Source organism: Cuculus canorus, chromosome 3, assembly GCF_017976375.1.
Source record: "Cuculus canorus isolate bCucCan1 chromosome 3, bCucCan1.pri, whole genome shotgun sequence".
NCBI lineage: Eukaryota > Metazoa > Chordata > Aves > Cuculiformes > Cuculidae > Cuculus > Cuculus canorus.
In genome coordinates, this window is record NC_071403.1 from 38846087 (window position 1) to 38861497 (window position 15411).

The following is a 15411-nucleotide window of genomic DNA, read 5'->3' on the forward strand; positions in this document are numbered from 1 at the left end:
CTCATAGTTCATTCTATAGAATAATGATCACAAGGCCACACAGTCCACATTCTCCATCTGAAGTCTGGCCTGGTATCAATAGTTTTCCAATGCTCCTTTTATGAGGAAAGATAGTTAAACTTGGAGGAATGGCAGAGTTCTCATAATGGTGAATGTAAGCACAAATAAAAGTGTACCTCAACAGAGTAGTTCCCACAGAACATAGCTTGAGTTTTATATTGAAGTCTAGCAATGATGTTCGCTCACTGATTCTCCACTGCTGCAGGCAGTGAAATCATGCTTGAAAGCATTCTTGTAGGGACAACCTTAGGACACCCACAACACTGACTTAATTCTACAGATATTGAGAGAAAAATCCCTGTCTCACCTTTTCTGCTAAATGATAGGTATGATTTTTCTGAAAATCAATAAACTGGAAGCTTTCTAGATAGTATTTCACTCGTTCTTCAGTTGCCCATAATATACATATATACATTCAGCTTCTAAAATTCCATTTCAAGGAAACACTGTTCCTTACATGAACAGCATCACGAAGACACTATATATGCATGCCTCCTGAATGCTCATGAAATATGATTGAATTGCATGTAAGTAGACGTGTCAAATCACAGCTTTGCACTATAAAATTCCTGGGACCAAAATTCACCTCCATCTAATTCTGTATTATAATTGCTTGAATTAGATTGCTAAGATCTTAAAATCACAGTGTTTGTAGAGTCCTTCAAAAAATAACAAAACAAAAAAAAAAAATAATGCCTTAGCATTAGCTGTTTCAGAAGATACTATACCTTCTTTCCATAGGAAACAGGATGGGTTTGTGGTTTTTAAGCCTAAAGTTCATGTCTCCTGACAAAGACAGTTTATAGAATAAAACACATTATTCAGTGCAGTCAAGACCATGTGCTATTTCCATAACCCTTAACTCATTCATCTTCATCTTGAGTCTTCTCCTCATCACCATATCCAGCTCAGATCTTACCCACTTCTTGATTTTGCTTCTTCCTTGCTGTCATTTTTTTTCTTTCAGGTGTCCAGTTTAATAAAGATAACCCCTAATAATTGTCATTATAAATACTCCTTTAAAGAGGGAAAGGCAGGGGCCTTGGCCAAGAATGATGGGGTTTCACATTACAGCTTTTTTCCCAACTCTGGTGCTATTTGCAGTGTATGAAAACATTCATCTTCATAAAAGAAGTGAGAAGAAAATAACAAGACAAGATCTGATCAATACCAATTCTTACTAAGTTTGATCACAGCACTTGACATTTAGAGCAAGACTGGAAGTACGCACACAGAAAATCCAGGATGTGCCAAGAGTCTCTAGTAGTGTAGTAGGACACTGATGACTTGGAAAGAGAATATTCTGTCAGCTTGTTTGTTTGCCTTATTTGGCTATAATAAGGCAATAAGATGCATTAACATAATTCCGTAATTAATCTCATTGCCAGATCTTGAGCAGTGCCATTATATTGCTGATTTATTTTAGGCTTTTGCTTGTCTTTGTTTTTATCTTGGCAGAAGGAATGGTGGTTTTATGAAGGTGTTTATAGATGAAAAAGTCTAAACAAAATTTTAGAAGTGTTTGAGATCGTATATAAAAATGGTCATCAGACACCATCAAAATAACACCCAGGGAGCTGGTGCAGGGATGGGGAATGTGTCATTTTCAGGAAGAGCAGTGTTCATTTATACTCTCATATGGTCATATCAGGGAAAGTGGTAAAAAGCAGATTTTTTTCAAGCTGCAGAAAATGAGGTTCATAAAAATGTGCATTCACTAAACGCTATATGTATAAATGAGCAGGAGTGTTGCTAACAGCTCCTTCTCCTCTGGAGGCCTGTACTACAACATTAAAATGTGAATGGGACAGATGTAGACACCTAATCTGGATGGCTCTGGGATCCAGAACCAATCTTCTGTTCATTGCACCTATTTCTTTTTATTGCTACACGGTTTATAAAAATAAGCTCAGTTAATTAAAAAGGGTGGGGGGAGAAAGAGGAGGAATGCAAGTCAACAAGAGTTTTCAAGCTACCTTTCCTACTTTTAAACTGATTTTCTGATACAGTCAAGCTTTTTTTCATCTATATACATGAGGACTCATTCTCTTCTTTCTTAAATAAGACAAAAATCTTCCTGAGGTCCTGAATCAGGAAGACTCTGCTCTGTGAGATTCTCATATTGCACTCAGTACTGGTTTGTTTAAGGGCTTTCCAGGAATACGTTAAGTGACGTGACTAACTTCTATCATTTGAGTTTGGTTTTTTTCCTCATACTCTTCACACACAGAGAGGAGTGTGTTCAGTGGAGTCTTTGGTTCGGAATTTATTTTATGTATTTTGTGCTATACATTGGAACGTTGCCATGTGTTTTCCTTAGAAGCCAAGGTCAAACAAATGTGTCTTGCTCTATAACAAAAGCTGCAGATTTTGTGACAATTTTTGTGAGAGCCCCTCATCAGTGTGGGAATTCATGAACAATTTTGCTGACTCGTCCTCAAGATAGCTCTGGTACATGAATACATGAGCTGCACCCTTCCTACAAGAAGTCTGAGACCTCTGGGGAGGAAGAATGTTCCTGGTCTCCATCCCAGAGATATCTGTAGTCACTATGGGTTCAGGCCATTGAGCATCCTCAAAGTAAAAACTGACACTTTCTGTTCTGGACCTCAGCTCTGACCTAAGTCAGGCTGCCCAAGGCCCGATACAACCTGTCCTTGAACACTTCCAGGGATGGGACATCCACAACTTCTCTGGGCAACCTGTGCCAGTGCCTCATCACCCTCATTGTGAAGAATTTCCCTCTCATGTCTAGTCTAAATCTTCCCTTCTCCAATTTGTAGCCATTTCCCCTAGTCCTATCAGTGCATGCTTTTGTATAAAGACCCTTTCCAGCTTTCCTGTAGGCCCCCTTCAGGTACTGGAAGGTCTCTATAAGGTCTCCTCAGAGCCTTCTCTTCTCCAGGCTGAACAACCCCAACTTTCTCAGACTGCCCTCATATGGGTGGTGCTCCAGCCCTCTGATCATCTTTGTAGCCCTCCTCTGGACCCATTCTAACAGTTCCATATCCTTCTTATGTTGACGATTCCAGAACTGGACACAGTATTCCAGATGAGGTCTCACAAGAGAAGAATAGAGGGGCAGAATCACTTCCCTCAACCTGCTGGCCACGTTTCTTTTGATGCAGCCTAGGATACAGTTGGCCTTCTTGGCTGTGAGCACACATTGCCGGCTCATGTCAAGCTTCTCATCAACCTGCTCTCAATCACATCATCCCCCATTGTGTACTGAAAGTGGGGATTGCCCCAACCCAGGTGTAGGACCTGGCACTTGGCCTTGTTGAACCTCATGAGGTTCACACAGGTCCACTTCCTCAGCTTGTCTAGGTCCCTCTTGTGGAAACATTCTTAGAGGCTGGAGGCCATGATGTTTTTAAAGGATCTTGAATGGCGAGATAAGAGAGAGATGGAGGGAGGAATGAGAAGAATTGGCAGCACGTCTGGAGTAGAAGAAAGAAAACAAGCCTTAAGAAAATGCAAGTGATGATGATAATGTAGAAGAGCATGTAAATATGCGCAGAGTCAGTTAACCAATTACGTGTTTGGAATAGGTGCATGAACAGTAGTAATTAATAAGATTGTAAGCTTGAGTGTGTGGACAATCAAGAAAACATATATAAGCTTAGCCTTCAGATTAATAAAGGGTCTTCGATTTGCACTCGGAGTCCATTATCTTCAATCCCCTCACTCTTTGGATGACATCCCATCCTTCTGGTGTGGCAACTACACCACTCAGCTTGGTGTCATCTGCAAACTTGCTGAGGGTGCACTCAATCTTGCTGTCTATATCATTGATAAAAATGATAACAGCACTGATCCAAATACCGACCCCTGTGGGACACAACTTGTCACCGATCTCCATCTGGACTTCAAGACGTTGACCACTACTCTCCGAATATGACCATCCAACCAATTCCTTATCCACCAAACAGTCCACCCATCAAATCCATATCTCTTCAATTTAGAGAGAAGGATGTTGTGGGGGCCATGTCAAAGGCTTTACAGAAGTCCAGATGGATCACATCCTTTGCTTTTCCCGTGTCCACCGCTGTAGTTACCCTTCATATAAAGCCACTAGGTTGGTCAAACAAGACTTGCCCCTGGTGAAGCCATGCTGGCTACCACTAATCACCTCCCCATCCTCCATGTGCTTTAGCATATCTTCTAGGAGGATCTGTTCCATGATCTTCCCAGGCACAGATGTGAGGCTGACAGGGTGGTAGTTCCCTGGGTCATCTTTTCAACCTTTTTTAAAAATAGGGACAATCAAATGAGTTCCCTAGACATTTAAGGAATGCAGCTGAACATAATTTAAAGATCAGTTGTAAACATAGCTTGTGATGTGCTTTATGAGAGATATGTGCTTTATGAGAGATGTTTAGTTAATAACATGTGATCTTGTGGTGATAGTAGCAGATAGTAAAGTATTGAACTCTATTACAAGAAAAGCTTTACCACTGCAGTCACCTACTAGAGATGTAACTCTTCGGCTATCTTGGGTTTGATGGTCTGTAAAAAGAGAACAGAGAAACCATTAAGCCAAGGTTCACATCCAAGAACGGAATCATTAATGAACAATCTTTCTGGGCCTAACTCATTGCTGAATTAAACATCATGTAATGTCACTGAGGTCAATGATGTTATGCAGGGCATAGGTCAGTGGAGCAAATTAGACCTCTGTCTGGAAGACAAGAAACCAAAGGCAAGAGTGATCCAAAAAAAAGAAAAAAAAAAGCAGAGAAGAAATGCTGATATTAGCTGAATGCCACTGTTCTTGGTCCACTGCATTCTTTGTGTCCAGTGGTGAATATTTCATCCTTCCCAGGTGTAAAAACTTCCCAGCAGCACTATAAGGCAGATTTATAGTAAATGACAAAATTAACGATTTAGTTCTGTTGTAATGCAGCTTCTAGACTCCCAAGAGGAACTTAAACAGTTAGCAGACAACATCTGTGCTGGCTGCAGTGTGATCCACATGAATTTTTGATCCCTTCAGAAAAGTCTTGCAGTTCGCCGTTTTTTTTCCTTTAGCCGTCTCTTAGCCATACAGATGTTAGAAGATAGCATTTGCAGGTATGAAGAGCTTTCTGTATAGAAAATGGAGAGAAATACCAGAAATACCTGTGTAAGAGCTGGTGTAAATTAGGCACCACCACCACCTCGCATATGAAGACACTAGGAAGCAGAACAGATTTATTTGCTTTGCATGTATACGGATAATATTAAGGGCTCGTTGTAGGTGTGCCTTGGATTAATGGAAAAAAAAATGCATTTTTGCTAACCAGCAATCATAACAGTATGTGATTTTCTCTCAGATTTCACCCTCTTTACTGTCTGATTACTTTGTCTGAAATTAAGTTTATCATGTCCCTCAACTAGAGATTATTTTTGCACCATGCACACAGAGAGCTCAATCCTGGCTGAAGCCTTTCAGCATTTTTATTATCCTTAAACGAACTTATTCCAAAGGTCTACAGTTGGGTTTGCAGCTCATGAAAAGATCTTTGTAATGTGCCCTGCACTGAATAACACATTTAGACAGCAGGGCTCACTTTTCACTACAAAGACATCAAACTACCTGAATTCTGTTGACATCCTACCATGCAAACTTGAGTAATGAGCTAAAGGATGTAAACCAGTTTGTGGGCAATCAGTAGAGAAAATTCTCCAGACTTACATGTAACAGACGCCGTGTAAAGCATGCAACACACGGCACATGCTGATGCTGCAGTATCTGTTCTGTTGCTTCTGGGTATAACTTCTCAGAGGTGACAGAACTTGGTAGAAGGATTAGCAGAGGACTCTCATGGTACTTGGCCCGTGGCATGTGTGATATTGGCCATTTATTCCCTTTTTTTATTTTTTCAGGTGATAATGCAAGATGAGCAATCTGCCATGATTCATTTTTGTTATGGCCTGTTGCTTCTGTTTGCAATTCACTTCTGGGCATGCTCTGAGCAGAGGAATGAAGGGAACAAGATACAAATTTGCCAGCTGCAGCATGAGACACCGATCTAAACACATCCAGACCTTTCCAAAGTGTTAGATATGTCTTGAGGCTAACAACAAGACCCTTTAATCCACGCCCTAATTTCAACCAATAAAACATCACTATAAAGCTGTTTTATGAGTGCACTGAATTCACCCTCAGTTTAGCTGTGAAGGTTGTACAAAAACACAGAGTTCTGCTAGAGGGTCATGTTTTGTTGAATAATAAATCTGATTTTGACAGAAATATTTACATTTTCAGTGGCTAAAAGTCCATCCATCCATCTAACTACCCATTTGGTTTTCTGTTTTTCAGTAATTAAAAACAAAACAGTTTGGTAACAGATATTTTCTGATCAGATCTTGAAAGTTTTATTGGAGAGTGTGTTTTTCAAGAAAGATGTTAAATTCAGCTCTTTCCAATTAAAATTACCAAATTGTTGTGAAGAATTATCATTACCTCGTCAAATAGTCTGCTGAATTTTTTCAGTTCTGTTTCTGTTGCTGCTTTTCTAAAAGCAACTCTTGTTTTACTATTGTATTTGTTTTATATCTAACACTATCACATTTTGTTTCAGCTGGCGGGCTTCATCTATGCCTGTTATGTTGTGAAATGTATTACTGAAGAAGAGGACAGCTGTAAGTACTAAAGCTTTATTACATACAAAATGAATTCTTTTTTGTTTTTTTAGTCACTCTTCCACTATGCCGGCTCTTGCTGACTTCAGCCTCAATGCTTTGTTATACTTAAGCCAGAACACGCTTTCTGTCCATCCTTCTTGATCTAAAATTTGCATGTGCCTGAAAAACAAAGCAGTCATGAAATGCAGCTTAAAAAAAATGCATACTCTATTGTCTGCAATTTTTTTCCTCATAGCATTCTTAAAATATAAAATACAAAAAAAGCAAAAATCCCAGATGGCACATACAACAATTTTCCAGATTGTTATAAACTATCCTCACAATAATTGGTCACCACTGAGGGCATAGCTGTTCTGTGCCGACTTGTGTCTTAGCTTGTAAAAGCAATTCTGGCAAAAAAAAAAAAAAATAGTTTTAGGTCATTGCAAGACCTTCATTTATGAGAGGTGAAACTCTGGAGCTCCTCTTTGTTCCTGCTGCTCCCAAAGTACAATTACAAGGAGGAAAAATATTTCATATAGATGTATATTTGTATTTCTTCTGCTTATTTATATCAATATAAGCCTGGTGAGCATAATTTCTTCTTATTACATGCTAGAGAGACAAGCCATTTCATTTTTTCTCTATCTTAATCTTGATTATTTTAAAAGGGCCCCAACAACACTTCAGTACATCTTGGGATTCATACTAAAGCACTTTAGAAACAAGTATCAGAACTGCATGGAACTTTGATAAAATATACATGAATCCTAGAGAGAGCTCTGCAATAGGAAGCTAAAGGGGGTTTATTTGATAGAGAGCACTGCTAGGGATGGTGGGCGTTGCTTTGTGTGTTCTTCTGTATAGAAAGTTGCTGTAACTCTTTAATCTACTGGCAATACACTGCCACTGTGAGCCACATTTAGAGCCAAAATCAAACCATACCTCAGAGATCTTTCTGACTACACTTGTTTCAGTTGCCCTTGTGTAGCTGTGGAAGCAAGGAAGGCTAAGTGTGAAAAGAGTCTAGGACAAACATGTGAGACAGGCGTACTACTTCATTCTACTCTCCCGTTAAGTGCATTCGCTATCCACAGAGCAGAAGAGTGATTCCTTGGCCCCAAATGAATTCATGAATTCCCATTAAATACCATTCTGCCCTCTTTTCTAAGGTGGGTCTTTTGTTGGTTTTTTTTTTTTTTTTCACACTCTTCTGTAATGCTTTAGGGCATGATATAAGTAAAAAACAAGGAAGGTACCTGTGACTTGGCTCACCGAGCAAGTACAGACGTTATAGCACATTTCAGAGATCTCTCCTATCATCTGTAAAATGGCATTCCTGGCAGCAAAGTGCTGCAGCCAATACGGTATTGTTTTCTGCTCACTGTGGCAGGAGATCCCTGTTGTTCAAAAGCCACAGACTGTCACACTTCTTCGAATCTTTTCTTGTCATCACCTTGCTTATTTTGAGGCTTTTATTACTTTGTTAATACACCTCAGTACAGTCTCCTCTTCCAGCCAAAGAGTCACCTCACCTATCTGTGGGCACCTCTCTGAGGTACCAGGGAAAATCCTTACCCAGCACAACAAAGCCTCCACAATCTCAGCACTGCAGCTTCACCTCTTGTGAGGTTTGGAAACATGGCTAGAGAAAAAGAGAAGAGGGAATTTCTGTGGCTGAGTCCTCCCAACACTATAAAAATGCTCAGATCGGATTTGGCCCCTCAAGGTATTGTAAAATTAAAGCAGCTTTTTTTTTAAAGAGGCTGCATTTAGCAGAGAGTCAGAACGACTCTAGTTCTGTCTCTGCTCAGACATCCACTCTGACACCGCTGAGCACTCACTGTAACAGCCAGCGGCTGCAGTCTGTACAGATAACCCCTGCTTAGGTTTAATTTTAGATTCTTTTATTTCCATTTAGATAAATTTTCTTGCCTTTTCCCTCCCTCCCAGCAACATATCAATCTATGGTGCTGCTCTAAGAAATAATGTATCCCTTATGAACAAAATGCTACTTAGTATTTATGCTTCAGAGGAAGATGCATAAGCATAATTTCCTCAGTACATTCACAGATGGGGTCATCTCATGCAGATCGAGGGAGTGCAAAGGTGAAAATCTTTAGGAAAAGTGGAAAATGTCCCAGAACCACTGCTAGGGCTTTCAGCAGATGCGAGTCTTCGGTTTGGGGTCACTTCAGATCTCCTAGCTGTGTTTCTCTTCCCACTCTTCCACTTTTCCAGTTCCTCACTCTTGCATGCTGCTATGGGCAAGCTGTGAGGCACAGAAGGATGAAAACCCTCCTTACATGGATGAAGTCCATGGTATACTCTTTCTTCCAGACTTGCTGGAAATCTAGTGTAGATGCTGCCTACCAACTCCTCCTTAACATTCATACCTGGCAAGGTGTGAGTTTGGGCTTGTGCTTGCATGCAGCTCAGCAGCTGGTGTTCCCTCTCTGTGTTAAACACTGTTGTCCCTTTACCAGTCTCCATATTCACAGACATCACAGGAAAAATCTAGATCTCTGGTTTTCAGGACCACTCATGCCTGTGAAAATAGTATATCTTGATGACAATCACAGAGAACCATAACGGTAAATATATTGGGTCACATCAAGGTATCATTTAGCACCAAGTCCTGTCTGATGTTACAGAGTCAGTACAAAAAATCAACAGAAAAAGCTGTTTGCTAATCACAATGGACATGGTGAACACCCATACACTCATTTCAGACTCATAGAATCACAGAATCAGAAATTCAATTTCTTCTGCTTTGTTATTGGGTCAGGAGAGCAACAGCAGTGCAGAAGAGGAGTGAAAGCAGCAGAAACACTGGGCCTCGCAGGAGAGGCAGCAAAGCATGAGGCTAGAGAAAAACTTGTGCAGCTCCAAGAGCCAAACAGGGCTATATTCCAGATTTTAACCAGAAGAATGTACCAACACTTCTCAAGAGCAGAGGCAGTACCTCATCTTCTATTGGCACAGAGCCTCAACTGTAGAAACACAATCAAGTTACTCTTCAGCTGCTTCAGCTGAATTAGGTTTGCTCACAGAATAATTGGAACAAGCTGAAAGAATTACTATTTCTCCCTTCTTTATGTAGAGTTTATTAAGAGAACAAATGAGTAAGGGTAGAATTAAGAAAACATTTCAGGAAGATTAACCTGCTCTAACCTCACTAAAGGATTAGGAATGGAACAATACAGTGATCAAATCAGGGTCATAACTAGGGCTGAATCAGCAAGTCTAGAAGATTTAATTACTCACACACCAAATAAAGCCAGCAGCAGGCCCTCTAAATCAAAGCACAAGTCCATACTACTATTCATGAGAACAATCTATTTTGGGTTAATTCTACATCAAAGATTAAAGAGGAAGCTGCTTTCCTTCCTAGTACAATCTCAAGCAGTGCTCTAACGCTGGGGGTACCAAAGCCTGACTGCAGCTCCCATCTCCAAGGGTCAGGCAATGGTGGCTGCTCTTGTCAGTGGTTTGTTGCTCCCAAAGATCCCTTCTACATCCTGTTCCCTGTGGCTGTGTAGGCAGGAGGAACTCTGAGACTTGAAGTACCTTGGGTCTCCATCTGGGAAAGATTAGGCAGAACAGGTGCCTAGCAGGGCTGCTGCTGACTCAACACTCTCCTCCACTATTGCCACTGGTATGCCTAAGCCACTGTCATTCTTATATCATTACCATTATTACCTGCAGCAATTAAAAATAAAGCATGGAAATGTCAGTAACAATCATTACTTGGAAGCATTCAGTGGCTGTAAACTTATTGGAGCTTCTCATTTTTTCTCCAAAATTTTATTAGACCTGCATTTTTCAAAGGCTGCACATTATTTTTAATAACATTGAAATGTTCGTTTAATGTCCATTTCCTTACTAGCAATTTGGCTCCCTGCTATAAGCTATTACCGCCTCACTAAAAGAAAATGCAATGTATTTTTGAAAATGTTATTAAATATAAAGATATTTCGTGGAAAATTCTGGAATGTGAGCAATATAGCAGCACCCATCTGTGGCTTTTTGTCTGTAAGCAATTAAAAAAGAAACCTGGGTTACTTAAGTGGGAATTCCACACTCATCTTGCAGGTTCTGTTGAGGGAAAGGTGACTGACTTGTTATTAGAGGGACAGCTCTGGCTGGGAAGTAACCCAAGCATGGAGAAAATTATTAATTCAATCCGTGCTCCACGGTGAAATTCCAGTCCAGAAAGCTTCCTTGCAGACCCAGAAATGGCATTTACCTAACATAACACAATGCCAAGACAAGGAGAGAATAAATATGGCCTGCCTGACTGTTCCCTGGGTACCATGAGTACAACCTTTGCACTATCTCATACTAGCAGGGATCCAGCTTGCACATACACAATCTTCTTTTCTCTAGGCATTATTTCCAGGTAAACTGCAAAGCAAAAGAAGTTGCAGCTGGGTTAAATAGATTTTTGCTGTGTATTCTCTTGAGCCCAGCTTTTGAGGATGTCTAGCACAGAAGTAAAGCTCTAGATAACACTTTAAAATGATTTCACACACCCATAAAAGCTTGAATTCAAAATCATAGTTGAATTACTGAAAACGCTCAGGAAGACAACACCCCAGATAGAGGATATCTACTGGTAAGCAGTACAGGACAGCAACTGTGTGCCAAGCGACTATTCACTCTGGCATCTTAGGCCTCGTCTTGGAAGTATGAAGGTGATGACAAAGATGTTCTTTTAAAAGAATCCTAAAGTCATTAGTTGTGAGAGATGTGAAATTTTGACAAACACATGGGATAGGTAGAAGAGCCTTTTATTTTTAGCTCTGTTACAGGCTGCTGTCCACCTCTGGGCAGGTTATTTAATCCCTCCATACTTCTGTTTCCCATATTTGAAATGGAAAAAAATGACAGGAACAAACTCACAGGCATGTTGCTTCATTACTTTGAGCTTCTGGGATGAAAAGCACTGTTGAAGTGCAGAATATGCTCAGGTACCACTTTATTTCTGTGCCAAATGCTTTTCACAATCTGCCTAGCAAGACATTACAGAGAAATAATACCTCAGCTTCCAACCCTGCTTAAAAATATCGAAAACAAAGACAAGAGAAACTGGTAGCAAATGTTCAGCTATTAATTCTGCTTCTTTATTTTCCTTCCCATTTTCTGGTGAATATGGCTGTAAATTCTGAAACTATCAGGACAGGAGAAGGATAAGAAGGAAGCAGAAACTAAGACTGAGGGAGATGGCTGAAGATGATTGCAAATATCTTTCTGCACTAAGCCTGAGCTTGAATGCTTCTCTAGAGGTTCTTGTACTGGGCAGCCTGGCAAGTCCCTTCTCCCCCAGCTGAAAGGCAACACCACAGCTGCTGTATTAGCTGCAGCCCTACCGGTGCAGCATTATCAGTTACATATCACAGCACAAGATAGTGAGTAACACGTCTATCCAGCCCAGTATTCAATACCCAGCAATAAGAACATCTGCTCTCACTCCCATATCTGTTTGCCATATAGACATATAAGAACACTGCAAGTTTGTGGTTCCCCAAAAATCCTGAACAGTAATTTGCAGCTCAGGGACTTCCTTAGCCAGAAGTGTTCTCATTGTGTTTCATTGCCCTCAATGATCTTTTCCTCCTGAAAGTGTACTTCTGTGTTTGAACATTTTTATCGAATACAGCCTCCCAGGAGGAGTTCCAGCCCCTCAGTTATACGTTTTGTTAGTTTCACACCTACCATTTGTGTAATGCATCCTGCAGCTTTCTCTGGAAAACAGCAGTCATTCTATCTTCACCTTTTCCATCTTCACCTTTTACATGCTGCCACAGGTTTTATAGATCATTGACTGTTTCCTTCAGCCTGTGTGGGAATATTACAGAATTGTGATCACTTTGTGGTAGGTGGGAGAGGGTTTCTAAGTTGTTGAACAGCTCATTCATGAATGAAAATTCAATGAACAGGCTACAAGAGCTGAAGTTTTTCCTCAGCTGCACTCTCTAATTTACAGCCTGTGGCTAAATTAGATTTTTCCATTTACTAGTTTCATTTAGAGTGGTGACTGCTACATGAACTAAGTAAACCAAAGGGAGGGAAATGGGATGCTTTCAGCTGTCAAGTTGTTGATGGAAGTGTGGAGGGAGAGATGCCTTTGAAGTCCCATGGTACTGCCTCATGCTTGTCAACCTAAAGAGAGCTGTCTTGGAGAGTCACAGTGCCACCAGGAACATTTAGGAAATTCCTTGAGATGCATGTACAGCATCAACCTTTTACACATATCAAAAGCTGGTGCCTGTGTCACTACTTCCAGTCATGTCCTGTCTTGGAGGAGACCTTTCACAAAGCAGAAGGCTGGTGTTGGGCATCTCATTCTCACTGGCACAAAGCACAGACACTCCACATCCCCCAAGGCTTTCTTGATGTTTAGAAAACACAGGCTGAAAATGCCTGAGCTACGAAGCGCAGCAGGGAAAGCCTATGGCAGGAAGATACAACAACTGAAACCGGTTGCGTTTGAGATGCTAATGGACCTGAGCAGTCCAAGGTGTCATAGGGTTTGGCAGACATTACACAGCCTGGTCTGTGATCATTTGGCACCACACTGCAAGAGAGGAACAAATTTAAAGCTCAGAGGAGGTGCAGTTTGCTTAAATAATAGCAAGTAATTAGTCTGAAGACAAAATCAGTGATGACATTTTATAATTACAATTAATTTAAAGGTTAATTTCCTTTGGTGCTAAAATCTTATTTAAAACATTTACCAGGAAAAGAAATTAGGATGTTACTATCTAGACGCATAGAATGCTTCTGGGAATCTATGCCTATTATCACTAGAAAATTAGGTTAGATTCAAAGTGGGAAATTCAATTCATTTTAGTGTATAATAGTTGATGGTCAGAGCCTTGAGTCAGAAGGGTTTCTTAGGGTAGACTGTATGATTTGCATTTTCTTTGTTTGTGGGATTAATTGCAAATGTTTCCAACAAAAGGGCTGAGTTTATACATGAACAGGCTTGACATGAAAAGAAAATTGGTTATGGATTGCTGACTTCATAACTAATGAAGCTGATGTGCAAGGAATCCCTAGGAGACAGGGCTGTGGTATGAGGCAAATATGTAGATAAAATCACACGGCAGGGAAATAGTGGTGTTGCTGACTCCATCTGTGATGGTTTCCTTTTCCCTCACTCTCTTCCCTGCCACTCCTCTTGCATTCATCACTGCCTCCTCTGGAGATTGTCAACTTCAAGTTTAAAAAATGTCTAAATAACTTAATGTAGAGCTTGAAGGAAGTAACATTTTCATTCCAGCAGCTCATCACAATGGGATACTGCTTAATAAAATCAATTCATTCTAACAGCCAGGGAGATATACTTACCTTGCATCATTTTTTTAACTATTCAGCACCCATGTTTTATCTTTCCAAGAAAGACAAGTTGCAGAAGTATTGGAAGAGATCCACTTAAGTGAAAAGGTGATGAAGAGTTAACAACTCTTTTACAAAGAAAGATACGTTTCATATCACAATATTCTGAAAACATTACTTACATTGTCATGAATTAATTGTTTCAGGAGAGGAACACAAAGATCATGAAACGATGCCTAACACATTTGCATCAAACCAGTAGCAGAAATGAGGTAGTAAACAACAGTTTTGACCACAAAAGCTGCAGATTAATTGAAGAAGCGCTCAGGTTGTTGCTGCAGCTGGATAGGACATGTTCTTCCTTGCCACTGGAATGTTTTGACATTTAAAAATAAACAAAACTCACAGTCAAAATCAGGAGAAATAAACAAAATCTGAGACTCTCCACAAGCTGAAAACTGCCCAGGAAATGGTTCTAGTCAGACCATTGTGTTTTCCTTTGATACCACTGAAAGACTCTATTTTGATGTGATTCATTTATTGCCCGTTTGCACTGAATGTGAAGGGCCGTCTTTGGAGGGAGGCCCTCCTGTGCTGTGCCTGTGTGAGCATCTCCTCCTTTGCCCTCATGGAGGGAGGGAGCTCAGACCTCACCAAGCTCAGGAAGAGGAGCCCACAGGCACCCCTTCCCCACCCCAGTTTCCCAGTCTTGGATGGCAGCTGGCCAACTCATCGGCCATTCAACAAAAACAAGTGGGTGTAACAGACTAGGTTCTGGCTGGACAAGGTCGGTTTGAACTAAAGGACAGCAAAGGAGCATTGATAAATTGCTGTGGGTAGGTTAGGCTCATTAATCATTTCCAGTGACTGAAAAGAGTATCTGCTCACAGCTTCATAGTGTCTTCCCCACTAGGACAGTCAATGTGAGCTCCTCACAGTTTCCTACAAGCCTGGGACTAGCTTAGTATGACTAGCTTCATACTAAATTATTTTTATCATCATGCCTTCTGTTAAAGTTTTCCTTATTACTTTTCCTTTTAAATATCTAGATAGGTCTTCATTAGCACTGGACTGTTAACTTTCATAGATTTAGGCCTTATTTCTCTACTTTGTTGCACCTACTAATGACTCTCATTCTAATTCATTATTGTGGTGGTCACACTTGGAGGCCACTGCCCCTGGCATTTTCTTTTTTCTCCTCTTTTGTTTTTACTTCTCTTTATTACTTGCCCCTAGCAATGATCTGGCTAAGAACAATTTTTCATAATGATCCATTTGATAACTTCTATAATAATTCAGTCTACCCCACATTTTCTTTAATTCTTAGAATTATCTCCCGGTCAAAAACAGTGTCAGAACAGTATTTTTTTGCTCTATACTTACTTAATCATGAAAATC

General features: G+C 40.3%; 1 protein-coding gene across 2 annotated transcripts in view; it reads left to right on the forward strand.

The window, feature by feature from the left end:
- The window catches only part of NKAIN2 (sodium/potassium transporting ATPase interacting 2), a 549645-nt gene that overhangs the window by 517480 nt on the left and 16754 nt on the right, over positions 1–15411 (forward strand). For both annotated transcript variants that reach the window (XR_008449322.1, XM_054063607.1), the window contains exon 5: positions 6627–6687. Coding sequence is in view for 1 of the 2 variants with exons in the window: in XM_054063607.1 (XP_053919582.1) it covers positions 6627–6687 (61 nt within the window). In the remaining variant the exon portion in view is untranslated. The remainder of the gene's footprint in view (positions 1–6626; positions 6688–15411) is intronic.